The 27,893-nt window shown below is 40.9% G+C and overlaps 1 protein-coding gene across 4 annotated transcripts in view; it reads right to left on the bottom strand.

The window, feature by feature from the left end:
* The window catches only part of ZC3H3 (zinc finger CCCH-type containing 3), a 589,081-nt gene that overhangs the window by 556,753 nt on the left and 4,435 nt on the right, over positions 1-27,893 (bottom strand). For all 4 annotated transcript variants that reach the window (XM_043966879.1, XM_043966869.1, XM_043966895.1 and 1 more), the window contains exon 3: positions 25,996-26,192. In XM_043966879.1, coding sequence (XP_043822814.1) covers positions 25,996-26,192 — 197 coding nt within the window. The remainder of the gene's footprint in view (positions 1-25,995; positions 26,193-27,893) is intronic.

Genomic DNA, 27,893 nt, shown 5'->3' with positions numbered 1-27,893 from the left:
CAAATATCAGCTGCCCTCTCCACCCCTCCAAAGCTTTTACTGTATGGAGTGGAGGGGGGTGGGGTGGCACACATTTAAACTTCTATTCTGGAAGACAATTTTTCAACTAGCTAATAAGGAGATTTTCACTCATCACCATTGGAAGACTGAAGGAATGAGGGTTGTCTAATCTAGAAGAGAGAAAACCTAAGGAGCAACTTGACACCATCATTTATGACAAAGTGGAAGTCAATGAGGGTCTTTTGCTTGCCGGCTCAGGATAGGGTTTCAGTTCTTTCCGAGTTAGTTGGACTGGGAAAGCTGGCCCTCTTGACTTCAAGTATAAGGAAGCCAAACCAGACAGCCATAGGGAGCCAGGCCCTAAGGTTCAGATATATAGATATAAATACAGATGTAGATTATAGATAAAGAGACAGAGACAGAAACAGATAGATATATACGTGGTTCTTTTCATATATATGTATACACACACCTATATCTACACACACACACACACACACACACACACACACATATATATATATATACACACACACACACACACATACACATATCCTCCAGATCCTAGAGAAAATGCAAAGACCAAAACCAGAAATTTTTTTCCCTTAAGGACCCACTGGGAATCCTCCTATACCAAACCGTGGCATCTTAGAAAACACTAAGGAAATCCCTGAATGAACAAAAAGCTTGGTGATTTATCATGCAATAAATTTATGAAGCCATCTTGGGGAACAGGATTGACTCTTTCCCACAGAGGGTATCCCTGGGGCACTCTCCAAAGAGGATTCCCTGAGTAGTTCTCTCAAAATCATGGAATCTCAAGAGTTAGAGGGGACCACAAAGAACATCAAATCCAATCTGTACCTGAACAGGAATCTCCCTCTTACAAGAGACCTAACAAATGGTCATCCAGCTCTCACCTGAAGACTTCCAATAATGAGAAACTAAGTACTATTTTTGTAATTACTGCCATTCTACTTTTGGACAACCACATGAAAGTTTTTCACACTTCAAGCCACAATCTCTGTTAAGTCCCTAACTCTGTCCTCTGCGGCTCAATTAGTTATTCCACCAGACAGCCTTTCAAATACTTGAAGACTACTATGGTGTCTCCTGATAGGTTTTCTCTCTTTTGAATTAGACAACCCTTAATTCCTTCAGTCTCCAGTCTTTTTACCATCTTAGTCACCATCTTCTGCATACACTAGAGTTTGTCACTGACCTCCTAACATTATCTCTGATACTTACTCTCTTGTGACATAAGACATTTATAAATCAGCTAGCCTCCCTAGGTCTCCTTATCTGTAAAATGAAGGTGTTAGATTAGATGCCTCTGAGGTCCCTTTCAGTTCTAAATCTATATATAATTCCCCATAACCTCCCTCTTTCAGCCTTTCTTTGCCCCACAATCTGAACCAAAGGCCCCGGAGCTCTGTTTAAGACTTAGTCCTGCCTGGAATACCCTACCAAACCCCAAATGACCCCAGCAGGAAAAAAAGCAGTAGAACACTACAACCAGAGGCAAAGACTGATTCCCCAGGACTCACATCACCCCCTCAGGCCAGCCAGACACATCAAACCCCAATTCAACTACAGGCCCTGGTGTGACCGATCAGCACTGCTGCTTCTGCTGGGTGTACTGTAAACACCGCATGCTATTATTACTAATTGCCATAATTACATGGGTGGTAAATTGGAAACTATTTCTGAGGTCTATAAAAAGGTTTTTGTCTCTTCTGCTGAAATGCCTCCTCGAGTATCTGTCGAATGTGGAGAGATCAATCAGAGGTGGTTTTAGGGGCCAACTGCTCACTAGTAATTCTCCACATTCCTTCGAATTTCAACACAATATCAATGTTGCATACCCAGAAACCAACACAGAGGCCCTGGTAGATTCTGCCCGGAATTTTCTTCTGTCTCCTTCATGCCAACTAACTACAGAGAACCTGAGGAGGAAGAAACTATGACCTTGAAAAAGAGTGCATAAAAGATAGGAAGGGGCCTGCTACTTGTATGATGTTCTGCAAGTGACTTTGCCTCCCCTGGAGATGCTAAGCACCTAGATAAGGCCAAACAGAGGGGAATGAAGAGGTTGGCCCAGCTGACTGCTAAAGTCTCTTCCAGTTTTAAAACCCCTGAGCTGGAAGAGCCAAAGTGTCCTGGCCAGCCACCATGCCAGCTCTCCCACCCGAGGTCCCAGCAGAATTGTAGGCAGACCAGAAGTCCTACAAGCCTAGAGAGATTAGAGAGGAGGCTGCAGGCATGAAGCAGGGAGGGGGAGCAGGTAGGAGGAAGAGATGGACAAGAAAGAAGACAAAGCCATAGGAAGTCTCTGGCTGGAGTAGTTTTAGTAACATTCTGTAATCCCCACAGGCTAACACAGCCAGCACTGCTGCTGAACAATGCAGTTTTGAATTCAATTAAAGCGATTATCTGTTGTGCCAAATAAATTGTGTACAGCATATATCCTGCAGCACTTTACACCTTCAGGCTCATTATTTTCTAACTGTTTCCTCCTGTTTATGCGCTTTCAAATTAAATTGCTGATAATATGCGCCAAAATAAAAAATGAGCGCACCTTGTCCGAAGAAAATTGATTCTCCCTTTTCCTGAACCAGGCGATTGCCAGGTTTTATATACTCGGTTCCTGGTGATCATTAGTAATTCAATTTTCTTTTTATTAGCCCCCTTATCTGCTGAGCAATATAGTGGCAGAGCTGACCTCTTTCGCACGGGTAAATGTTTAAAATCTTTTCCCTGATTAATTTTGCCAGTTAAGAAAAAGAGGAGAAATGGGCCAGCTCTTAGCCATCACAATGAATAAAGCTTAATGTTGATTGTGATGGAATTTCTAATGCCAGGGAAATTGATTGAACGCAGCAATTATGCTGCAATAGTAACTCAAGGGAAATAGGCTCACTTTCTCCCGGCCACAGCCTTTTGGTTATTTAAAACAATCCAATTTGCAAGGATAATTATATATTAGTGTTTTATCTGCCACTTGAAATGAACAGGGGAGTTTTGATACTGGCCGAGCATTAGCAGGTTATTGCTGCAAATTACTTGATATCTGCTTTCCTTCACATAAAGAGGAAATTAGGCAATACATTACCCAGAAAAGGTGGCTGGGCCCTGATAAGAGGGGCAAGAGTGCCCTCTGCTGGCCCAGGGATGCAAAAGCTCATGGTGGGGGGACCAAAAAGATGGGGGGGCCTCTACCACCATGTCAAGGCCATGGCCCCCTCCAGTCAACAAATATTTATGAATCGCTTACTGTTTGCATGGTACTGTGCTTGGCACAGGCAATACAAAATCTAAAGAGCAACAACATGGTCTTGAGCCTCAAGAGGGTCAAAATCTGGAGGGGATGAAACTTATATACAAATCACTATCATAATTCAAATTTGCATGTGCCTATCAGAGGTCAAACAGCAATAAGGTATCTGAATGGAGAGGAATCACATATAGACAGGGGAGCTGGGGAAGGCACTTGGGGTGGCCTTGAAGTAAAATGAATTTAAGAGGCAGAAATGTGAAGAAAGATCATTCCAGGCAAAAGAGTACAGTCTGAACAATGAGGCAAAATAGGTTAGCATAAGATCAGCAAAGTGTTTTTGGAAAGTAGTGTGAGTAAAGGATGAACCTGAAAAGGGAGTCTATAGTCAAATTGTAATTTCTCTGAATGCAGAACTGAAATTTCTATTTTATCTCATTGGTAACAGTCATAGAAGGTTTCTGAGAAAAAATGTTAAGCATGCTCTGTACATACACACATACCAACATACACTCCCTGTCTCTCTCTCTTTCTCTCCCCTGCCTGCCCCTCTCTCTCTCCCTCTCTCTCTCTCTCTCTCTCTCTCTCTCTCTCTCTCTCCCCCTCCCCCCTAAGAAATGGGAGAAGTCTACAAGCACCTTCTAGAATCTGAAGAGCTATTACCCATCTATCAAGGAAAGCATCATTTTAAGAACCAATTTCTGGTGTGCAGAAACTGGAAGTCAAAATGTAAAGAAGCGCTAATGCCCTCCGCCACTACCTCCTCCTTCACCTAGTCTCACATGAAGAGGGTAAGCTCTCCTTGCCAAGGCAATTTTGTTGTTGATTCAGTTGTTTTTCAGTCATGTCCAACTCTCCATGACCCCATTTAGGGTTTTCTTGGCAAAGATACTGAAGTGGTTTGCCAATTCCTTTTCCAGTTCATTTTACAGATGAGGAAACTGAGGCAAAAAGGGTTAAGTGACTTACCCAAGGTCACACAGCTAGTAAATGTCTGACACCACATTTGAACTCGGGAAGATGTCTTCCTGACTCCAGGCCCAGTACTCTATCCACTGTGCCTCGTAGCTGCTCTTCTACATAGACAAGTGATCCCATCTTGTCTTCTCTAGCTGACTCCTCCTCTATCATCCATATACTTATCTCCAATCTTTCCCTTTCTACTGGCTGCTGTACTACTGTCTACAAATGTCCATGTCTTCTCCATCCTCAAAAAACTCTCTTTTGATCCATCCCTCCATCCCTACTAGCTATCAGCTCATCTCTCTCTCCATTTGGTGGCTAAAATCCCTGAGAGAGAAGGCTGTCCACAATTGATGCCCCCACTTCCTTTACTCCTTCTCTCTTCCTAACTCTCTACAGTCTGGCTTCTGACTTCATCATTCAAACAAAACTGTTCTCTCCAAAGTTACGAACGATCTCTTAATTAATTGCCAAAATTGAATGGCCTTTTCTCAAGCCTCACCCTTCTTGTCCTTTTGGCAGCCTTTAACACTGTGATCAACTGCTTGTCCTTGATACTCTCTCGTCTCTAGGTTTTTGGGGCACTTCTGTCTCCTGGAGCTCCTTTTCAGTCTCTTTTGTTGTATCTTCATCATTATGTGAAGCCCACTAACTATGGGTGTCACACACACAGGTCAGAGAGCAATAAGGTATCTGAACAGAGAGGAATCACTTATAAACAGGGGAACTAGGGAAGGCTTCATGGAAGATGTAGCACTTGGTCTGGGTCTTGAACTAAGAGGATTTTAAGAGGTAGAAATGTGAAGAAAGATCATTCTTGGGTTTTTGTTTTTTGTTTTATTATTTATTTTTTTGGTGAGGCAATTGAGGTTAAGTGACTTGTCCATGGTCACACAGCTAGTAAGTGTCAAGGGTCTGAGGCTGCGTTTGAACTCAAGTCCTCCTGAATCCAGGGCTGGTGCTCTATCCCACTACACCACCTAGCTGCCCCAAGAAAGATCATTCTTGCCAAAGGAGAACAGCCTGAACAAATGAGGACACAAAAGAGGTTAGATAAAATCAGGCAAAAGAGGTTAAATAAGATCAGGAAAGGGTCTTGGAAAGTATTATTTTCTCTCTCAATACTACTTTACTTGGTGATGTCATCAGTCCCCACTGATTCAATTATCATCTCTATACTGATGATTCTCAATCTACTTATCCAGCTCTAACCTTTCTGCAGACCTCTAAGCACTCTTTTTTTTTTTTTGGGGGGGGGGGGGAGTGAGGCAATCAGGGTTAAGTGACTTGCCCATGGTCGCATAACTAGTAAGTGTCAAGGGTCTGAGGCCGGATTTGAACTCAGGTCCTCCTGAATCCAGGACCAGTGCTCTATCCACTGCACCACCTAGCTGCCCCCTAAGCACTCATTTTTAACTGCCTACTGGACATTTCAAACTTGAAGTTCCATAGACACCTTAAATTCAACATGTCCAAAATGGTATTCATTATCTTTCCCCAAAAGCCCACCTCCCTCTTCCTAACATACCTATTACTTTCAGTGAGGCAATTGGGGTTAAGTGACTTGCCCAGGGTCACACAGCTAGTAAGTGTTAAGTGTCTGAGGCCGGATTTGAACTTAGGTACTCCTGACTCCAGGGCCGGTGCTCTATCCACTGCGCCATCTAGCTGCCCCATACCTATTACTTTCAAGAGAGAGTATCACTATCCTACCAGTCACCCAAGCTCACAACCCAGATGCCATCCTCAATTCCTTACCCTCTCTTATTCCATGTTGCTAAGGCCTATTGTTTTTACTTTTGTACTATCTGTCCCATAGACCCCTTTCTCTCCTCTGACATTGCCACCAATCTGGTACCCTGCATCATCACACCCTAGATTATTTCAAGAGGACAATGGTTGGTATCCCTGTGACAAGTTTCTCCCCATTTCAGTTTATCCTCCACTCAGGTGCCAAAGTGAACTTCCTAAAGCCCAGGTCTAACCATGTATTTCCATACTCAATAAACTTCAGTGGTTCCCTATCATTTCCAGAATTGACTATAAAATCATCTGTTTGGCATTTGAAACCCTTTATAACCTATCCTCTACTACCTTTCCAGGCTTCTTACACCTACCTTACACCCCACCACATCCTCTGCCATCCAGGGATACTGACCTGACACATACACAAATAAATATTATTATTAATTTATTTATTATTAAATTAATAAGTGTTTACTGACTAACTGGCAGGCTGCTCTTGGACAAAGGAACAATTCATGAGAAAAAGACCTGCTTTAGTGGGCGGTTTAGTAAAGTGCAAATTCAACAGACATCAACATTGAGCCTTGTAATAACAAAAACAAATACATAATACAACAGGAGTATCCAAACTGAGGGTTATGACAGTCCTACTGTACTCTGCTTAATCCACATCTAGAATACTGTGCTCATTTCGTACCACATTTTAGGAAATACACTGACAAGGGAGATACTTATATCACTGTCACATGAAAATAGCCTAAAGAAACTCGACGTGTTTAACATGGAGAAGAGAAAACTGAAGTTGATCTGATAACTGTCTTCAAATACCTGAGGTCGATGTATAGAAGGGGGACTAGGTTTTTTTCCACTTGGTCCCTGGGAACAGAACTAGGACCAATGTTTAAAAAAAAAAAAAGACACAGAGAGGACAACTTCATCTAAAACTAAAAACAAAACAAAACAAAAAACCAACAACAACTCCTTAACAACTAGTTATCCAAAAACCAGTAAGTCCCCCATCACTGGAAGTTTTCAATTGGAAACTAGATAATAACTTCTCAGTGAGGTTGTAAATGATGATTCCTGCCCATGTAGGAGTTAGAATAAACGACTTCCAGGATCCCTTTCAATTCTGAAATCCTGTGATTGTATAACCATACATAGAACACCTGACATCTCAAAGAAAGTGCTAACTTCCTGAGCTTGAGGCAAATGTAAGTCATCTGCAGTTAGGGCTCCCTAGGATGGTTCCTCCTAGAAATTAGTTCCTCAGGTTCTAACAGTTACACCGAGGCTTGCAGGAGCTGAGACACCATGGCTATTGATCTGACTCCTTCCCACTACAGTGAGGAGCCAACAAAGGGAAAATTTGTCGGTTGAACTCCAAAACAGGTTGGAATCTGACTAAAGACAATCAGGTTGGGGGGGGGGGGGCGGAGAGGGGGGGCCCGATGTTCAGGGTTGATACCTCTCCAAAATCATAGGCTCTCTAGTGAAATACTCCTTCCAAAGGGCCACACTGTAACTCTACAAGCCCATCTCTGCTCACAAGCTCTTAAGAAGAGAGTCCAGTTTCATATTGAGTCATGATTCTCAGGGTGGCAAACAGGGCAAAAAGGAGTTAAATGGGCAGCCCAGAAAATTCCGACAATCCAATTAACTTTGAAATTTTGTTACCCTTCCAAATAATCCTTCGTGTTCTCTTTCTCTGCTGCAGGTTTCTGATGAAGCCCTTCTCACCTATGTCAAACTCTGTCTTTGTGCCCTCTCTAAGTGACTAACCATCTTTAAACTGCTAAATCCAGTAACTTTTTCTGTCTTCATCCTTCTTTACCTCTACAGTTTTTGATTCTGTTCACTATTCCTGACCTTCTGGATGCTCCCCGCTCCCTCAGGTTCATGGGACTTCTTTCTCTTAGTCTTCCCTCCTAGCTAGCTGACCACTCCTTCTCAGTCTCCTTTTCTACTAGTTTATCATCTCCCATGCTCCCTAATCACTGGCATCCCACAATGGCCTCTTCTCTTCTCTCTCTCAGTGATCTCTTAAAGCCCCAAGGATTCAATTACTATCTCTTTGCTGATAATTTCAAATCTATAAATTCAGCCTTAAGCTCTCTTCTGAGCTAAAGCCTTGAATCACAACTAACGTCTGGGCACCTTTACCTGAAAGACCAATTAGCATTACAAACTCAGTATGTCCAAAGCAAAACTCTCTTTTACTACCTAAAACTGACCCTGCACCAAATTTCCCTATTTCTACTGAGTGCACCACCATCCTTCCAATTGCTTAGGTCCACAGCTTCAGAGAGATCTACTCTTCCTTCTCCCTCACCAATTAGGTGCCATGTCTTGTCAATTTTTCCTCTACAATATCACTCATATTCATTTCTTTCTTTTTATTTACAAGGCCAAGACCCTAGTTAGGATTCTCACCTACTTCTCTCCCATGCAGCCTCCTCACCCTAGAAGTGCTCTAATCCTGCAGCCCCTTCCTGATTGGTTGCTTCTTCCCAGAACCACTATTTTAATGAATGTGCCCTGTCCAGCTGTCCTCCTTCTTCTCCTGCCACCATTCCTGACTCTCCAGACTTTCTGCACCATATCCCTACAAAGGATACCTTCTTCAGGGCAGGAACTGTCTTTCTCTCTGCTTGTTTTTATATTCCTAATGCTTAGTACAGCAACTCTCAAAGAGGTGGAAGTTAAGAGGAAGTGTATTCAGGTGTTGGGGGCAAGCTGGGGGGGAGGGGGGGAGCAGGAGATGGAACTGTAAAGTTTAGAGAACAATAGTAGGCCAGTCTGAGTTGAAAGGGATCAGTGTGAAGTAAGTCTAAAAAAGAAGTCTAAAGCCAGACTGGAAAAGGCTTTAAAAGTTTGTTTTTTATCCTAGACATGATGGGGAACCACTAAAAAGAACCTGAGTAGGGGAAGGTCGTTCCCTGCTTTAGAAAGACTATTTCAGGTCAAAGGATATGAACAGGCAGTTTTCTGATGAAGAAACCAAAGCTATCTATTCCCATATGAAAAAATGCTCTAAATCTCTAATGATTAGAGAGATGCAAATTAAAACAACTCTGAGGTACCACCTGACACCTATCAGATTGGCTAAAATGACAAAAAAGGAAGATAATAAATGTTGGAGAGGCTGTGGGAAAATTGGAACACTAATGCATTGTTGGTGGAGCTGTGAGCTGACCCAACCATTCTGGAGAGCAATTTGGAATTATGCCCAAAGGGCGATAAAGCTGTGCATACCCTTTGACCCAGCAATCCCACTTTTAGGTCTTTTTCCCAAAGAAATCATGGAAGGGGGAAAGGGACCCACATTGTACAAAAATATTTATAGCTGCTCTTTACGTGGTAGCAAGGAATTGGAAGTTGAGGGGGTGCCCATCAATTGGGGAATGGCTGGACAAGTTGTGGTATATGAATATAATGGAATACTATTGTGCTGTAAGAAATGATGAGCAGGAAGAGTTCAGAGAAACCTGGAGGGTCTTACGTGAGCTGATGATGAGTGAGATGAGCAGAACCAGAAGAACATTGTACACAGTATCATCAACACTGAGTGTTGACCTACTGTGACGGACTATATTCTTCTCACCAATGCAATGGTACAGAAGAGTTCCAGGGAACTCATGATAGAAGAGGATCTCCAAATCCAAGAAAAAAAAAGAAAGAAAGAACTGTGGAGTATAGATGCTGATTGAACCATATTATTTCTTTTGTTTTGGGTGCTGTTGTTTTTTTTTTTTCTATTTTGAGGTTTTGCATCACTACTCTGATTCTTTCTCTTGTAACAGGATTAATGCAGAAATAGGATTAATGTTATTATGTGTATATATATATATATGTGTGTGTGTATATATATATATCTATATGTATATGTATAGAGATATATAGATATAACCTATATCAGATTACCTGCTGTCTAGGGGAGGGGGGAGGGAGGGGAGGGAGGGAGAAAAATCTGAAATTGTAAAGCATGTATAAACAAAAGTTGAGAACTATCTTTACATGTAACGGAAAAAATAAAATACCTCATACATTAAAAAAAAAAAAGAAAGACTATTTCAGCAACTATGCAGAGGATGAACTGAATGGGGGACAGAGACTGAAAAAGACCAGTTGGGAGGTTATTATAACTGTCCAAGGTAGGAGATAAGTCAAGTCAAGAAACCTTCATAAAGTGCTTATTATTTGGCTTAGAAAGGTTAACTGACTTGTCCAAAGTCCATAGCTAAGAATTCCTAAGGCAGGATTTAAACCAAGGACTTTCTCACTCAGAGTACAATAATCTAATTCACTATTCACACACTGCCTCATATAAGAAGCCACAGAATATAATGGAAAAGCATGAAGCCAGAAGATCTGGGTTCCAGTCCTATTACTGCCCCTTACAAGTTGAGTGATTTTAGGCAAGTTATGTCACCTCTCTGGCCTCAGTTTCCTCATAATGTAAAATGAAGGGCTTGGACTACAAAAGATCACCAGCAGAAGGGAACTTAGCTTCCATCAAGATTCAAACATCTTGTTTTACAGAGGAGGACAATGAGGAACAGAGAGCTTAATGGACCTACCCCAGGTCACTCAGCTATTGGTAGATGCAGTATGTGAGCCCAGGTTTCCAAGTGCAGTCCTTTAACCGGCATGCCATGCTGCAGAAGTCTCTTTCATTTTTTTTTTTTTTTTAGTGAGGCAATTGGGGTCAAGTGACTTGCCCAGGGTCACACAGCCAGCAAGTGTCAAGTGTCTGAGGCCAGACCTGAACTCAGGTACCCCTGACTCCAGGGCCGGTGCTCCATCCACTGCGCCATCTAGCTGCCCCGTCTCTTTCATTTTTAACATTCTAAACCTCTAATTTAGGAGGTGAAGTAGCAGATTCCAGAAATTCACTGGGAAAGCACTGTAAGAGATGATCCCCCTGCTTTTTTCCCAAAGGACACCGAAAAAGCAGCTTTCCAAGAGTCACTGGATCTCCTCCAATGGAATGGTTCAAACTGTCCTCAAAGGCCCAGGCTATCTCTAATTTAACTTGCCCTTGGGTCCCAAAGTTGGCTCTGTTGTATTAACAGCCACAACTTTCCACCATGTGTGAATAACATCCTGGTGCCAAATTGAATTCTTCATCATTCCAGAGGTGATTCCATCCAGACAGATGAGAGGGAAGATTCATTCTTCTTTGAAGTCAGCCAGAAGCACAGCTATACTACTTCTCTCCTATGACTTGGACCATCATCCTGTACAGGGACTCTGATGCACAAAGCCAACAGGTCAATTAAGTTCAAAACACAAAATCTACAGTATTCAGAAGACTATGCCAGGCACTAAGGACTTACAGTCCAGAAGGGTTATATGATCTTGATAGCTAACAAAAGTACAAGATTAATACATCAAACTGCAAGGACCCAGAGGGACAAAAGTGAAAGGCTGTGTGTGGAGCATCCAGAAAAGGCTCTTCCTGGCACTTGAGCTGGATTCCCTCTATATGGGTAGGAATCCCCAAAGAAGAAGAAAAGACATTCCAGGGAACAGTGTTAGCAAAAGCACAAAGGTTAGAGAGTTTAGGAGATATTCAGGGAAAGAAAAGGAAAGGAAATAAGCATTCATGTAATGCCTACCATGTGTCAGGCACTGGGCTAAGCACTTTACAAATATTCTCATTTTATCCAATACAAAGAAAATAGTTCAATTTGCCTTGAGCATACAGAAAGATGAACTCGGGAGACAAGAGGACCTGAATTCAAATCCTTCCTTACTTACCAGCTGTGTGTCCCTATCAAGTTACTGAACTTCTCAGTCTCAGTTTCTTCATCTGTAATATGCTGGTCTCTAAGATCTCTTCCAGCTAAATCTATGAATCTATGAATATGAGATAAGTCTGGAAAAATAAGATGGTGCCAGAGTGTGAATGGCCTTGGATGCCAGACAAGGAACTTTATTTTGTAGGGAACAAGGAGCCAATGATGATTTTTAAATAGGAGTAATACAATCAAAACCATACATAAAAAAGATAACCTCACATAAAAGCATGAAGTACGAATTGGAGGAGAAAAAAGCAGAAGCAGGACAATTTGTTAAAAGAATATTGCACTGGGGGCAGCTAGGTGGTGCAGTGGATAAAGCACCAGCCCTGGGATTCAGGAGGACCTGAGTTCAAATCCAGACTCAGACACTTGACACTAGCTGTGTGACCCTGGGCAAGTCACCTACCCCTCATGGCCCCGCAAAAAAAAAAAAAAAAAGAATATTGCACTATGACCAAGTGGGATTTATACCAAGAATGCAGGGCTGGTTCAACATTAGGAAAACTATCAACATTAATCAACCACAACAATAAGAAAACTAACCAAAATCATATGATTAGCTCAATAGATGCCGAAAAAGCTTTTGACAAAATACAGCGCTAATAAAAAACACTAGAGAGCATAGGAATAGGTGGGGCTTTTCTTAAAATTATAAGCAGTATCAGGGGCAGCTAGATAGCACAGTGGATAAAGCACCAGCCCTGGATTCAGGAGGACCTAAGTTCAAATCTGGCCTCAGGCACTTGACACTTACTAGCTGTGTGACCCTGGGCAAGTCACTTAACCCTCATTGCCTTGCCCCCCCCCCAAAAAAAAATTATAAGCAGTATCTACCTAAAACCACCAGCAAACATTATATGTAATGGGGATAAGTTAGAGGCATTCCCAATAAGATCAGGAGTGAAACAGGGATGTCCATTATCACCTCTATTATTTAATATTGTACTAGAAATGTTAGCTTTAGCAAGAGAAGAAAAAGGAATAGGCAAGGAGGAAACAAAACTATCGCTCTTTGCAGATGATATAATGGTATACTTAGAGAATCCTAGAGAATCAACTAAAAAACTACTTGAAACAACAACTTTAGCAAAGTTGCAGGATATAAAATAAATCCGCATAAATCATCAGCATTTCTATACATGACCAACCAAGTGCAGCAACAAACAATAGAAAGAGAAATTCCATTTAAAGTAACGGTAGACAATATAAAATACTAGGGAGTCTACTTGCCAAGACAAACCCAGGAACTCTATGAGCACAATTATAAAACATTTTTCACACAAATAAAATCAGATCAAAATAACTGGAAAAATATCAATTACTCATGGATAGGCTGAGCTAATATAATAAAAAAATGACAATTCTATTTAAACTAATTTATTTATTCAATGCCATACCAATCAGACTACCTAAAAATTATTTTATAGAGCTAGAAAAAATAATAACAAAATTCATCTGGAAGAACAAAAGGTCAAGAAGGAACTAATGAAAAAAAACGCACAGGAAGGTGGGCTAGCTGTACCAAATCTGAAGCTTTACTATAAAGCAGCAGTCATCAAAACTATTTGGTGTTGGCTAAGAAATAGAATGGTGGATCAATGGAATAGGTTAGGCACAGGAGACACAGTAGTAGATAATATACTGTTTGATAAACCCAAAGACTCCAGCTTCTGGGAGTATTTGACAAAAACTGCTGGGAAAACTGTAAGATAGTATGGCAGAAACTAGGCATAGAACAACATCTTACACCTAATACTAAAATAAGGTCAAAATGGGTACATGATTTAGACATAAAAGGTACCATAGGTAAATTAGGAGAAAAAGGAATAGTCTACCTATCAGATCTTTGGAAAGGAAAACAGTTTTTGACCAAACAAGAGATAGAGAATATTATAAAATGCAAAATGGATGATTTTGATTACATTAAATTAAAAAATTTTTGTACAAACAGAAGCAATGCATCCAAAATTAGAAGGGAGGCAGAAAGCTGGGAAACAATTTTTATGGCCAGTACTTCTGATAAAGGCCTCATTTCTAAAATATATAGGGAACTAAATCAAATTTATAAGAATCCAAGTCATTCCCCAATTGAGAAAAGGTCTCATTTCTAAAATATAGAGAGAACCGAATCAAATATATAAGAATACAAGTCATTCTCCAATTGAGAAATGGTCAAAGGATATAAACAGGCAGTTTTCTGATGAAGAAATCAAAGCTATTTAATGCCATATGAAAAAATGCTCTAAATTATTAATTAGAGAAATGCAAATTAAAACAACTCTGAGGTACCACCTGACACCTATCAGGTTGGCTAATATGACAAAAAAGGAAAATGATAAATGTTGGAGAAGCTGTGGAAAAATTGGAACACTAATGCACTGTTGGTGGAGCTATGAACTGATCCAACCATTCTGGAGAGCAATTTGGAACTATGCCCAAAAAGCTATAAAGCTGTGCATACCCTTTGACCCAGCAATACCACTATTAGGTCTTTTTCCCAAAGAGATCATAGAAAAGGGAAAAGGACCCACATGTACAAAAATATTTATAGCTGCTCTTTTTGTGGTGGAAAGGAATTGGAAATTGAGGGGTTGCCCATCAACTGGGGAATGGCTGAATAAGTTGTGGTATATGAATGTAATGGAATATTATTGTGCTGTAAGAAACAATGAGCAGGCAGATTTCAGAGAAACCTGGAAAGACTTACATGAACTGATGCTGAGTGAGATGAGCAGAGCCAGGAGAACATTGTACACAGTATCAACAACATTATGTGACAGACTTGATTCTTTTCAGCAATACAATGGTCCAAGATAGTTCCAAAGGATTCATGATGGAAAATGCTCTCCAAATCCAGAAAAGAAAAAGAACTGTGGAATCTAGATGCAGATCGAACCATACTATTTCTATTGTTTTTTGTTATTGTTGTTTTTCCTTTTTGAGGTTTTTCCTTTTTGCTCTGATTCTTCTCTCATAACATGACTAATGCAAAAATATGTTTAATGTGATTGTACATATATAACTTATATCAGATTACTTGCTGTCTTGGGGAGGGGGGAGGGAGGGAGAAAAATTTGAAACTAGAAATCTTATAAAAACAGATGTTGAAAACTATCTCTATATGCAACTAGAAAATAATAAAATATTTTTATGATTTAAAAAAAGACAAGTACAATAAACTGAGTAAGGGCAAACAGGAAAAAAAAAGAATATTGCAATAATCTGGGCAGTTTGTGATGCTTTTGGCCAATGGCAGTGAGAACAGGGAAGAAGAAAGAATGGATACAAAAGAAGTTTCAGAAACCAGTACTTGTTAATTGACCGTTATATGAGAGGAAGAATAAAAGCAACAAGATTTCCAATATAGGTTACTGAGTATACTAGAGTGGCACTGATAAATATTATTAAGTCAGAACTAACAGGTTGAGGAGAGAGGATTATTTGGGGCAGCTAGGTGGTGCAGTGGATAGAGTGCTGGGCCTGGAATAAGGAAGACTTGAGTTCAAACCAAGCATCAGACACTTATTAGCTGTGTAAATCTGAGAAAGTCATTAAATCTCTCTGTGCCTCTGTGTCCTCATCTGTAAAATGGGGATAAGAGCACTCACCTCCCAGGGTTGTTGTGAGGATCAAATGAGACAACATTTGTAAAGCACTTAGTATACTGTCTGACACCTAGTAAGCCCTATTTAAATATTAGCAATGATGATGATACAGTAACTACCTAAACCAGTCTTCTCCTGACCAGCTAACTCAGATCCAGAAGACGTGTCTGCAAACACTTAGTTCTGTTCTTCCCCCATGTCTGTTTCTGCCTACAGAAGATCCTAATCAAACAAGCACCCCAAGTACCTGAGGCTGTCCTGGCATAAGCAAAGCATCTGCAAGGGCTTTTCAAAAGTCAGCTTTCAGTAAGTTAGTATCTGACAACTATGATTCTACCTGTGTCTCAGGCTTCCTAAAAACAGTAAAGGCTGCTAAGTACCAAGAGCCTGACAGCCTCTCCCCCCATGCCAAGACAGGGAGAAGAGGATCCTTCCCTTGCTCCTACAAATAGCTCACATTGCTAGGGTACTTCAGAACTCACAGATTGCTCTCTTCACACAGTATGAATAACATTATCCCACTTCCACAGATAAGGAAGCTGACATCCCAGGAGGTAGTGTTGGCCACACACAGCTCATCAGTGTCAGGCCTCCTCTGCTATCTGCTGGAAATGCTTCAGGGGAGCTACCTTGTCTGCCTTCCTCCAGTCTTTTTCCTCCTAGTCCCAGTTCTTGCCAGGATAGCAGTAGGGCCGCATACATGCCCCTCTAGCCTCACAGGCCCTCCCTGATCATTTCTCCCTCTTAGCCCTGAAATAATGAGGTCCGGGCTACAGGGCAAGAGCACATGAGGGAGCACTGATAAAAGGGAAATACCTTTTGCCCAGCAGATGAGGAACTACTTCAGTTCTGCAAACCTTGAGGCCTCCAGGTGGGCCCCTGGTGAGCTAACTGGACAGTCAGCCTCTATCTGAGAGGGGTCTGGGAATATTGGAGGCTCTGGGAGGGCGGTGCCCTTGTCTAATCTAATCTTTCTACCTTCTCTCCACAGACACACTTAACACAATTGGCAATTAATAAATGTTCACGGTTGTGGTGCTGGTACCCTATTAATAGCAGTAGCTCACAGTTCAACACCTATACTTTCTCCAAATCATATCACAAGTATTACCAACTATATTTCATAGATGAAGACAACGAGGCTCAGAAGGTTATGTGACTTATCTAGGGTCAAACAGCTCAGAAATGACAGGCAAAGGGTCTGAGATCCCAAGGCTCTTTCTACTCTACCACACTGGTCTCTAACCTGCTGCACTGCTAAGTAAACATTTTTTACTGGTGACAATAATGTGGAGCACCTGAGAACCAAGCTAAAAACACAGTGTTCTTCCAGTTTAAGGTTTTCAAAGGTTTTATCTCATTAGAATCTCACAACAACTGTATGTGATAGGTACTATTATTATACCCATCTTACAGAAAAGCAAAGGCCCACTGAGAAATCTGTCACTGCCAGTCCAGAGTGGCACTAAGCGTGGGGCAGAGAGTTCACAGACAAGTCTTATAAAGGACCCCCGGGGGACTTTTGGTTAACATGAGGATTGGGAGGTAGTTTGCCTCAGGCTCTCAGCAGCCAATTTCAAGGGAAGCTGACCTAAATCACCCTCCAGAGAGCAATGAAGGACTAGGAGGTAAGGAAGAATTCTTTCCATTTCAACTAGCCAAGTTAGAGCCTTGGAGTATTATTATTGGACTGAATAAATCTGATAGATGAGGAAGCTCCTTCTTGGAATGTAAACCAAGATCTCAACTCTCTGAGCTCTAGCCCAGCCACGTCAAATAGCCCAGAACAGCCCAAGCCTAGGAGAGAGAAAATAGGCAGACTGGTGAAGGGCTAGAAGGGAGAGAGACAGAATATGGGGAAATACATAAAAATGAAAAAAAAACCTATTATCTACAAGTGGCTTACTACCAGGAAGAGAGCACAATATAGTGGAAAATGCACTGGACTTAAGAGTAAAAAAACATAGGGGATCCAAAAGTTATTTTTATCTAGCCATAGGCAAGTGACTTCCCCTTCTGTGAGCCTCAATTTCCCCAAGTATAAAATGGGAAAAATATTTGCACACCCTACTTTACAGAATTACTGTAAGAAAAGCAATATAGGGGCAGCTAGGTGGCGCAGTGGATAGAGCACCGGCCCTGGATTCAGGAGGACCTGGGTTCGGATCCTAGCAAGTCACTTAACCCCAATTGCCTCACAAAAAAAAAAAAAGAAAAAGAAAAAAAGAAAAGCAATATGTACACCTTAACTACTTTTAGGCTGTTTTCTGAAAGCAACTTTCTTTCTGGCTTACAGCCTCCTATTTCAAGTGCTGTTTCTCTTACAAAGGGTCTAAACAACAGTTTAGGAAAATTATAGAAGTCACAGCCCACCCCAGTCATTTTCTCTGCATCATGCCCACTAATTCTTAGAATCAACACTCAAAGATACGGAGAGGCCAATCACAAGATTGAGAACTTGAAAGAGGCCTGGAAGATTATCTAGTCATTTTTGCAGTTAAGAAAACTGACCCACAGTTATGTGAAGTACTTGCCAACAAAAGTTATGCAACTAGTATGTAGGGGAGGCGGATATTTTGCTTCAAATCAAGTCCTTTTTTTCACAGCACCACAAACTTGCTGCACAGCACCAGCACTCTCCAGGTGGCCAGATCCTCAATACAGCCTGCTCAATGGCTCATTTTTGAGGCCAGACAAGAAATCTGTTATCCACACAGTGTAACAAGAACCCAGCAAAGAGCCCAGCACACTGGGTCATTCCCTCACATGTCTAGAGGACATGGATGAGAATCACAAAACAGACAAGCACAAATGAGTTGAAATCAGCGTCATTGGAAAGCCATGCATGCATGGGATCACACATTTACTAGAGTAGGGGAATAAACTCAAAATTCAAACAGATGCTCCCCCCAAATCTCACTTTAGCCAAGAAATTCTACCCTAATTACAAATATTTCCCAATAGCATGGCCAAAAGCACATCCATATGGAGGGTTTCTAGAAAACCCTTGACTTAAATACAAAATGTCCAGGAAAAGGTAAACTCCTTGAGTTGTAAGGATTATTTGAGGCCCTTAGCATGGTGCCTGACACACAGTGTGATTAATGTTTGCTGGATTGAGACCTTTACCACTTTGTAGCTGAGGATGAGGAACCAGATTTCAAACAACAAAACTCAGCAACAAAATGAGGTGCTGCAGACTCTTGCAAATGTCACTACAAAGGCAAGGCACCCCATCATTAACACAATTCTTGATGGGTTCACACCTTCTAATTTAACACAGCCCTCAACAGGAAGTGGGCAGTAGTTTGACAATAGCCAAACACATTATATTTCCCCACTCATTTTGAGTTTCATTTAGAGGCATTTCAAGGTACATCCTGGCCATCAATCAGAATGAAAAGTCCCTTCCGTCCAATAAAGACAGTATGGCATATATAGTGAAAAGAAAACCAGCTTAAATTCTAACTATGTTACTTACTAGCTGTGTAGACTTGGGCAATAAAAACAATTCTTCCCTTGCCATCCTCCCTCATCTCTTCCAGCCCCCACCACCGGAGCCCATCGGCTTCACTGCTCACATGGCTAAGATGAAATGAGTGTCAAGAATTCTATTCCTTCAGAGGAGATGGAAGACCTATTGGGGGGGGGGGGTCTTACCCTATAAGGGAATGAGGGGGAAGAAATACACCTTTATTAAGCACGTACTATGTGTGAAACACTATTCTAAGCATTTTTAAAATGTTATTTCATTTAAATCTTACAACAACCCTGGAAAGTAGGTGCTACTATTATGTCCATTTTACAATTGAGAAAACTGAGGTGAAGTAACTTGCCCATGTCACAGGCACTAAGTATCTGAGGCCAGATTTGAACTCTGGGATTCCTGACTCCAAATCCAGTGCTCTACCTCCTGGACCACCCTGCCAATGCCACCTAATGTCCTGCAGAATTTATCATTCCTCCAGCACTATCATCACATTACCTTAGGCACCACCACTACACCCTTAGAACTTCCGGCCTTTCCACCCACCACACAGCTGAACTTTGATAAACTGTCTCCACCAATTAGAGGGTGAGCTCCCTTGCCTTCCCTTTTTGTAAGGCCAACATTAAGCATGTAATAAGTGCTTTATCAATTCATTCTTACTGGTTTGCTTTAAGATATACACAGCACGGGGCGGCTAGATGGCGCAGTGGATAGAGCACTGGCCCTGGATTCAGGAGGACCTGAGTTCAAATCCAGCCTCAGACCCTTGACACTTACTAGCTGTGTGACCCTGGGCAAGTCACTTAACCCCAACTGCCTCACCAAAAAAAAAAAAGCTATACACAGCACTTACTTCACAACAACTGTACAAAGTAGGTAGTGAAACTTACTATTATCTCCACCTTACAGATGAGAAAACTGAGGCTCTAAGAATCGAGGTGACTTGCTCCAGACACAAAGCTAGTAAATGCACGAAGCAGGATTTAATCCAGGGCATCCTGACTGCAAGTCCACACTCTTCCCACTGCCTCTTAGTCACCATTCTATAAAATACGGGTTGGGCTATAACCTAGCAGAGACCCTGTCCACATTTCTATCTCTGGCCAGCTTTAGCTGCTTTCTACTTCCTGTCAGGTCTTATCTGCTAGCAAAATTCACTTACCTCTTTTTCATCATCCTGGACTCTCTGACAACCAACCGGAGAACCAGAAACAAGGCAGAAAGGTGAAAACCAAAAAAAGCCTTTCAAATCAGACCTAAGACACCCACCTACCATGAACGCCAATATCTGTTTACATGGCTTCCGCATAGGCCCTACATCACCTACTGTCTCAAACTTCTACTCTTGGTCAATTAAACCTCAGCCCTGTTGATCGAGAAAAATGCTGCAAGGTTATACTGGACACTCACCATCCCAAGGCCCAGACTTCACAGTCAACCAAACATAATATGAATGGTCTTCCACTTAGAAAGCTGTACAGCCTCTCCAATTCCCATGGCCATTCTCCCAGCCAGCTTTGACAACCCCATGGCAAGTACCCCAAAGTTTCCATGGGGAGTCCAGCTCCCTGGTTAAAATCCCTATCAAACTAATGACTGGTCAGCCCAGAAGTGACAAGGTGCTGCTCCTCAGAGTCAATTTGACAATGGCTTTGAAAATAATCCATCCTGTCATTTGAGGGCACAATCTGCCCATAAATTACAGGCTACTTGAAAGAGAGTCAATAGTAGATGCAGCAGTACCTTGGGCCGTCAAATAAATCCTTGATCCTCCCCAACACTCCAGCGGTCCTGCCTAAGCAATCATCTCCCTCCCAGGAAAAAAGGCCACTGCCAAAACCAGCTGTTCTGTACTTTTAGAAGCCTGGGGTTTTTTCTGACCACCCAAATAGAATTATATGACTCATGGCCCCAGAAACACTTTTCCAAATTTCATTTCCAGGTCTTCTGTACCTCACCATGAAAACCTACCTTTCCCCAAACACTAGCCCTGAAAATAACGCAAGTATTGAAATTCAATAGTAGTCTTCACATATTGATTTTTTTAAAAATCTCTCATACAGAAGATGGCAACCAATTTTCCATTTCAAATGGGAGTGGAATAAAGGAAATCAACTTTGCAGCACAATGGATTATGGTTGATACCAAGAATCAAATACTTGAATGGGGGGGAGGGAAGATTTATTAAGTACCTAATATGTGTCAAGCACTGTGCCAAATGCTTTGCAAATATCATTTCATTTGATCTTCACGATAACCCTGAAAGGTAGGTGCTATTATTAATAATATTTTATGGGAAGAATACCATACCAAAAAAATCAAAAGTGAATGTATTCAATAGATGCAGAAAAAGCATTTGATAAAGTACAAGACTCATTCCTATTACAAACACTTGAAAATATAGGTATAAATGGATTTTTCCTTAAATTGGCAAGAAGCATTTACCTAAACCATCAGTAAGGATTATTTGTAATGGGGATAAGCTAGAAGCCATCCCAGTAAGATCAGAAGTGAAACAAGGATGCCCATCATCACCAATATTATTCAATATTATACTGGAAATCCTAGCAATAACAATAAAAGAAAAAGAAATAGAAGGAATCAGACTGGGCAATGAGGTAATAAAACTATCTCTTTGCAGACAATACAATGATATACTTGCAAAATTCTAAAGACTCAACTAAAAAGTTAGTCTAAACAATTAATTTTAGCAAAGAAACAGGATATAAAGGAAACCCATATAAATCATCAGCATTCCTATATATCAACAATAAAACCCTTCAAGAAGAGATAATAAGAAAAACCCCATTTAAGACAACTGTAAACAGTATAAAATACCTGGGAGTACACCCGACAAAACAAACTCAGGAACTATATGAACAAAATTATAAAAAACTTTTTATACAATCAGATTTAAATAATTGGATAAATATTAACAGTTCATGGGTTGACAGGGCAAATATAATAAAAATGACAATTTTACGTGATTTATTCAATTCAAAACCAATTAAATTAACAAAAAATATTTTACTGAGTTAGAAAAAATAACAATTCATTTGGAAAAACAAAAGGTGGGGCAGCTAGGTGATGCAATGGATAAAGCACCAGCCCTGGATTCAGGAGGACCTGAGTTCAAATCCAGCCTCAGACACTTGACATTTACTAGCTGTGTGACCCTGGGCAAGTCATTTAACCCCTGTTACCCCATAAAAACAAACAAAAAACAAAAGGCCAAGGATATCAAAGGAACTAATGAAAAAAATGTAAAGGAAGCGGGTTTAGCAGTACCAGACCTTAAACTATATTATGAGGCAGTAATTATTGAAACTATTTGCTACTGGCTAAGAAATAGAAAGATACATCAGTGGAACAAAGTAGACATAGAATACACAGCAGTAAATAAATATAGTACCCTTATGTTTGACAATTGTAGACTTGCTTGGGGGATAAGAATTCATTATTTGGTAAAAACTGTTGGAAAAATTGGAAAGCAATCTGACAGAAATTGGGCATAGACCAATATCTTATACCAATTACCAAAAAAAGGTCAAAATGGGGCAGCTAGGTGGCGCAGTGGATAGAGCACCGGCCCTGGATTCAGGAGTACCTGAGTTCAAATCCGGCCTCAGACACTTGACACTTACTAGCTGTGTAACCCTGGGCAAGTCACTTAACCCCCATTGCCCTGCAAAAAAAAAAAAGAGAGAGAGAAAGAAAAAAAAAAAAAGGATATATGAGCTATACAAAAAGGGAGATATCACAAGAAAATTAGAAGAACATATTACCTCTCAAGACTTATGGAGAGGCAAACAATTTATGAATAAACAAGAGCTAAAGAGCAATGTTAGGTATAAAATGGATAATTTCAATTACATTAAATTAAAAAGGTTTTGTACAAATGAAACCATCAATAAAACAAGCAATTTGGACTCACTGGCCTCTAAAGTCTGTGGTAAAAAGTTTTAACAGTCGGTTAGATAATGGAGAGACGCCAGGTTTTTTTAGGACCACCCTTTTGGGGAGGAGACCAACAGCACGAGCTACGCACGTCAGACTGCCTGCTACGCACTCGACTTCCGGGGTGCGAGCTTAAAAGGCAAGGAGAGAATGGAAGTGGGCTTTCTTCCTGCTCTGCTGGTCTCCTGACTGCGCTGCACAGACAGTCTCTCTCTCTCTCTCTCCCCAAAAATGGCCTTCGGTTTTGGTGAGTTTTATACGGAATATAGACTAAGCTTAGACTTAAGACAATTTGTATTGTGTTTCTACTTTCCTATCCTTCTAATCAACATCACCTTGTGACTACCATACAATAAAAGCTCTAACTAGAAAACCAGAAGCTTCTTCCATTTACTGGTCTGCGAGATAAATTAAGGGAAAGGTTAAAGAGGGGAGATTTATGATCTAATATCCAATTTTAAATCTCACAAGTCCCTTCTAGTTCTAAGTCTAATGTGGAGAACTCCCTCCACGAAGCACTATACCAATGCCTCCCCATAGCATGGAGGTAACCGTGGCTTCTCAAAAACTATACCAGCAATTTGTTTTGCATGTCTCTAGATATTTGTAATGGTTTTAATTTTCTTACCTTCTCAATGGGTGTGAAAGATGAGGGGGAAAAGAGAATTTGGAACTAAAAATAAAATAAAATTTTAAAAAACAAAAATGGAAATCAGACTAGTCATTCATACTTTTAAAACTAAGTAAATGAAAAATGTCTATTGTCCAGACATAATGTATAGCTGAAAAGATTGCCCACTTATAGTCACTGCAGATAAGTTGGACCCAGAATTGAAAAGGAGAAAGAGTAGCTCAGACTCCCTTTGGGGAACTGCATAGTTCTTTTAATGATCTGTGAGAAAATAATGGGTTTTGGGATGCCCAGAGGGGGAGATAATATTAAGATTGATTGAATTGACTTTGCTGATTAACTCACTTAAAGTTAACTTAATTAAAACCACACCTAACTGAAAGCCTGGACCTCAGAGGGTATGTTCTCTGAACTCTGACCTCAGCATATTCTATTCATGGACTACCCTCAAGTCCAGTAAACCAACAGATTTAATTTTCCCCAAACTTGGGACATAAATAAGGTGCCCACATATAATTTTAAACATCACAGATCTCAAGCTGCTAACACAAAAACCTATCTTTTTTTTTTTTTAATGGGGCAATGAGGGTTAAGTGACTTGCCCAAGGTCACACAACTAGTGTCAAGTGTCTGAGGATGGATTTGAACTCAGGTCCTCCTGAATCCAAGGCCAGTGCTTTATCCACTGCGCCACCTAGCTGCCTCAAAAACCTATCTTTTTTTTTTTTAAGGCAATGGGGGTTAAGTGACTTGCCCAGGGTCACACAGCTAGTAAGTGTCAAGTGTCTGAGGCCAGATTTGAACTCAGGTACTCCTGAATCCAGGGCCGGTGCTTTAACCACTGCGCCATCTAGCTGCCCCAAAACCTATCTTTTTAACACAAATGTTGCATGGTCCTAAATCTTAAAACACCACAAACAAAGAATCAAAATTGACCCTAAGGGCAATAGAGAGGCACAGTGGGTATAAGCACTCTGAGGCATATTTCCAATGATGATCTACACACAAAAAGCAGCATTAGGGCTGCAATGAAGAAATGTATGATCAAAAAAGGAAGTAAGGGGGCAGCTAGGTGGTGCAGCTGGATCAGGAAGACCTGAGTTCAAATTTAGCCTCAGACACTTGACGCTTACTAGCTATGTGACCCTGGGCAAGTCACTTATCTCTCATTGCCCTGCAAAAAAACAAAACAAAACAAAACAAAAAAAGGAAGTAAGTCAGTCATATGAGAAGAATGAGAGATAAAAGATGGGCAGGCAAATAGCTACTCAAATCATAAAAAGACCAAGAGTAAAGACTCTTAGCACACTGATTTCTGTGTGAAGGAACCACAGAAAACCACAAACAAGAATTACGCAAGATAAGAATACAAAGATGGGTTACAATCTACAACAAGGAGAAAAATATTTCTAAATCAATGAGATCACAGATCACTGAAGTGGCTAATCCATGTAGAAAGAGGGATTGGCCTTGTTCTGTTTGACTGTGGAGGGTAGAATAAGAAGCAAAGAAAAGAAGCTACGGAGAAGCAGATTTCAACTCTATATAAATAATCAGAGCTATCCCAAAGTGAAATGGGATGACTCAGAGGGTAAATAGGTAAAAGTTGTAGGTAAGCAAATTTCAGAATGTCCTACCACCACTTAGAGCTGTTTATAGAAGGAATGGGAAGCCAAGAAAGGTAGAGTGTGTGCTTTTCCTTAAAGCAGAATAACCAAGCCATTAAGGATAAATGTGTGCCTCCAGCATGAGTTTCACTAGAGATTATACAAAGTGCTTTCCAAGAAATTTCCTCAATTTCTCTGTCCTGAGTCTGACCCACTGCCCCCTGGGACCTAGGTATAGGCAGCAATGGGACACAGGCCAGGATCCAACAACATTCCCAAGAAAAACCCTTAGTGGAACAATAACTGAAGTATCACAATGAATTCTAAGCACCCTTCTCTTCTAGGTGACAAACATCAGAACACACAATTTTTCACTTCCAGTTTCCAAAGTACTGTTTGTATCCTTTTTTTTTTACATTGACATCTCCAGATAATGCCATAGGACAATGCCTAGAGCAGCAAAACCCACAGAAGAATGTGCTGAAATCATCTTCTAACCAAGAATGGCTTGGAAGGTCAGAAGGAAGAACATCTCGACTATAACATCATCCTCACTCTATAAAGTTGCTGCTAGTACCAGGGCCACCTGGGCTGGGTAGTTAGAGAAAGGAGGCATGAATGGGGAGAAGTAGCGTTGCTGGAAAAACTATAGTATTTTCCATATTTCTCACATGTAAAGAACATATTTACATTAGTCTTCTCCTAATTTTAGGTCTCGGCCCTCCAGATCAATTTCACATTTGCTTTTCTGCCCCCAAATTAATGTCAGACAGATAGTGGAGGAATATGAAACTCTTCCTTTAACCAATACTACTTTATCCTATTGACTTAAAAGTCATACTTGGCTCAGCACAGAGTTAAAAGGCTTTAATTTTGTGTTCACCAGTGAGAGTCGTGTCACCTTCTTTCTCTTACCTTCCTTAGCAGGAATGGCTGCCCGGGATGGCTGCAGCCGGCACAGACGGTGCTTGGTGATCTGCACAAGCCCTTTGTTTGGAGTCCTCTTCAGAACAGGACTGATCTTCCCCCGCATACCATGTCTCCGACGGAGGCTATAATGGTTCTTTGGTGTATTGGATGGTGCAGGACAGTTCTTCTTATCACCAGGCAGGCTACAGGGATCAAATATGGAAAGTTCACGGGAGGTTCAAAATGACAGTATTCGGTTGACTTGACCTTTCCCATCAGCCATTCCCAAAGAGCTCCACAGGAAAACAAAAATGACATTGGGGAATTAGTAACTATTTCACTGAATTACATTTAAAGAAAATCAGGACCCTGGCTGATGCCTTAGGCTCCATCTCCCTACCTGTTAGAAATCATAGTATCTTAAGTTTTAGGACTAGAAGGAACTTTAGAGATGATCTAATCCATGCTCCTCATCCTACAGATGAGGAAACTGAGACCCAAAGATGTGAAAGGACCTACCCAATGTCACCCAGGTATACTACCCAGCAGCAGAGTCAGAAAGATTGTGTGCTTTGGCTAAACACCATACTAGATAATGTACGAGATCCTTCACATTCTGAGACAAAAAGATTTTGAAATGCCAAGCACTTCAATCAATATATTTTCTTTGTCCTTCCTTTCCCATTCCCAATTCTCTATCACTTACCATTGATCTCCTTTACCTAAGAAATGAGGCATCTGATCAATAATATGGATTTATCCTAAAATACAATACTGGGTTAAGATAGTCTATAGAAAGAAAAAGAAAAAGATGATGTTAAAAAGAGGTTTTTCCACAGCCTGAATTCCAGCTGCCTCCCCAACTGGCTAGCAGTTCTCTACGATGGCCCCAACCCTATAATTTCCCTTCATCATTTCACCCTGCTGAGTCTCAGTTTTCTGAGATAACTGTTTACACTAATTACCTCACAGGGGTGGTAAGAACAACGTGTTCCCTTCACTTCCTCATACCCTAGACCTAGAGCAGAAAACCCCCAAATCTGGACAGGAGCATCTCTAAGCAAACCTATAGGTAAAAGCCTCCAAATCTCCCCAAATTTAAACACTACACAAATGGAGGCAGTAAAGTAGAAGTAGTGTTAAATTTGGAGTCAGAAGACACATCTGAAAGCTGTTGCCACTACTTAACTACTTGTATGAACTTGCACAAGTACAGTGAAAAAAGCACTGGCTCGAGCCAACAGCCCTGGGTTCAAATACTGCCTCTGATTATTTACTCCCCATCTGACACCTGGCCTCCTAAAATGAAGGATTTGGACTAGATGAACTCCGAGGTCCCTTCAAGTTCCAGAGCTAGTCTCCTGCCACCTATTTGTGTCCCCATCTCCTCCTCTGTAAAGACTAAAAGGTCTTTAAGGTCCCCACCAGCTGCTCACAGACCTATTATCCTTTTACATGAGCAAGACCTTGTTACAGTACACAAGCTTCCAGGCTCTTAACTGTAAGTTACAAACTTATAAGGTAATCTGTTTACAAATGGTTTTGTGCTCTTTTGCTTAAAGGTTTTCAGAAACCATACTTTATGGTTTGTTTGTTTCTTTTAAAGTAAAATTTTTAAAACATGAGAGATTCTAAAAGGGTTTTCTGAGCTTCTGGAGCTCCTCACAGACTGAAAAGGGCTTCACCATGACCGCTAACATCTCTAAAAAGCGTGGCACTCACTTGTTCTCTGTATGTCTATCACTATTCTGGGAACCAAGGTATAAGAAGAAAGCAACCCAAATGATTAAAGGCTGAGAACCCTGGACAACACAAAGTGGTGGAAAGAAAACTAAGAAGATGTGGGGAAAGGGACAGGGAATAAGCATTTTATTAAGCACTACTATATGCCAGGGACCCTGCTA

The sequence above is a fragment of the Dromiciops gliroides genome, chromosome 1, assembly GCF_019393635.1.
Source record: "Dromiciops gliroides isolate mDroGli1 chromosome 1, mDroGli1.pri, whole genome shotgun sequence".
Taxonomy (NCBI): domain Eukaryota; kingdom Metazoa; phylum Chordata; class Mammalia; order Microbiotheria; family Microbiotheriidae; genus Dromiciops; species Dromiciops gliroides.
The sequence above is the reverse complement of the archived record's forward strand: the minus strand, read 5'-3'. Positions and strand labels throughout refer to the sequence as shown.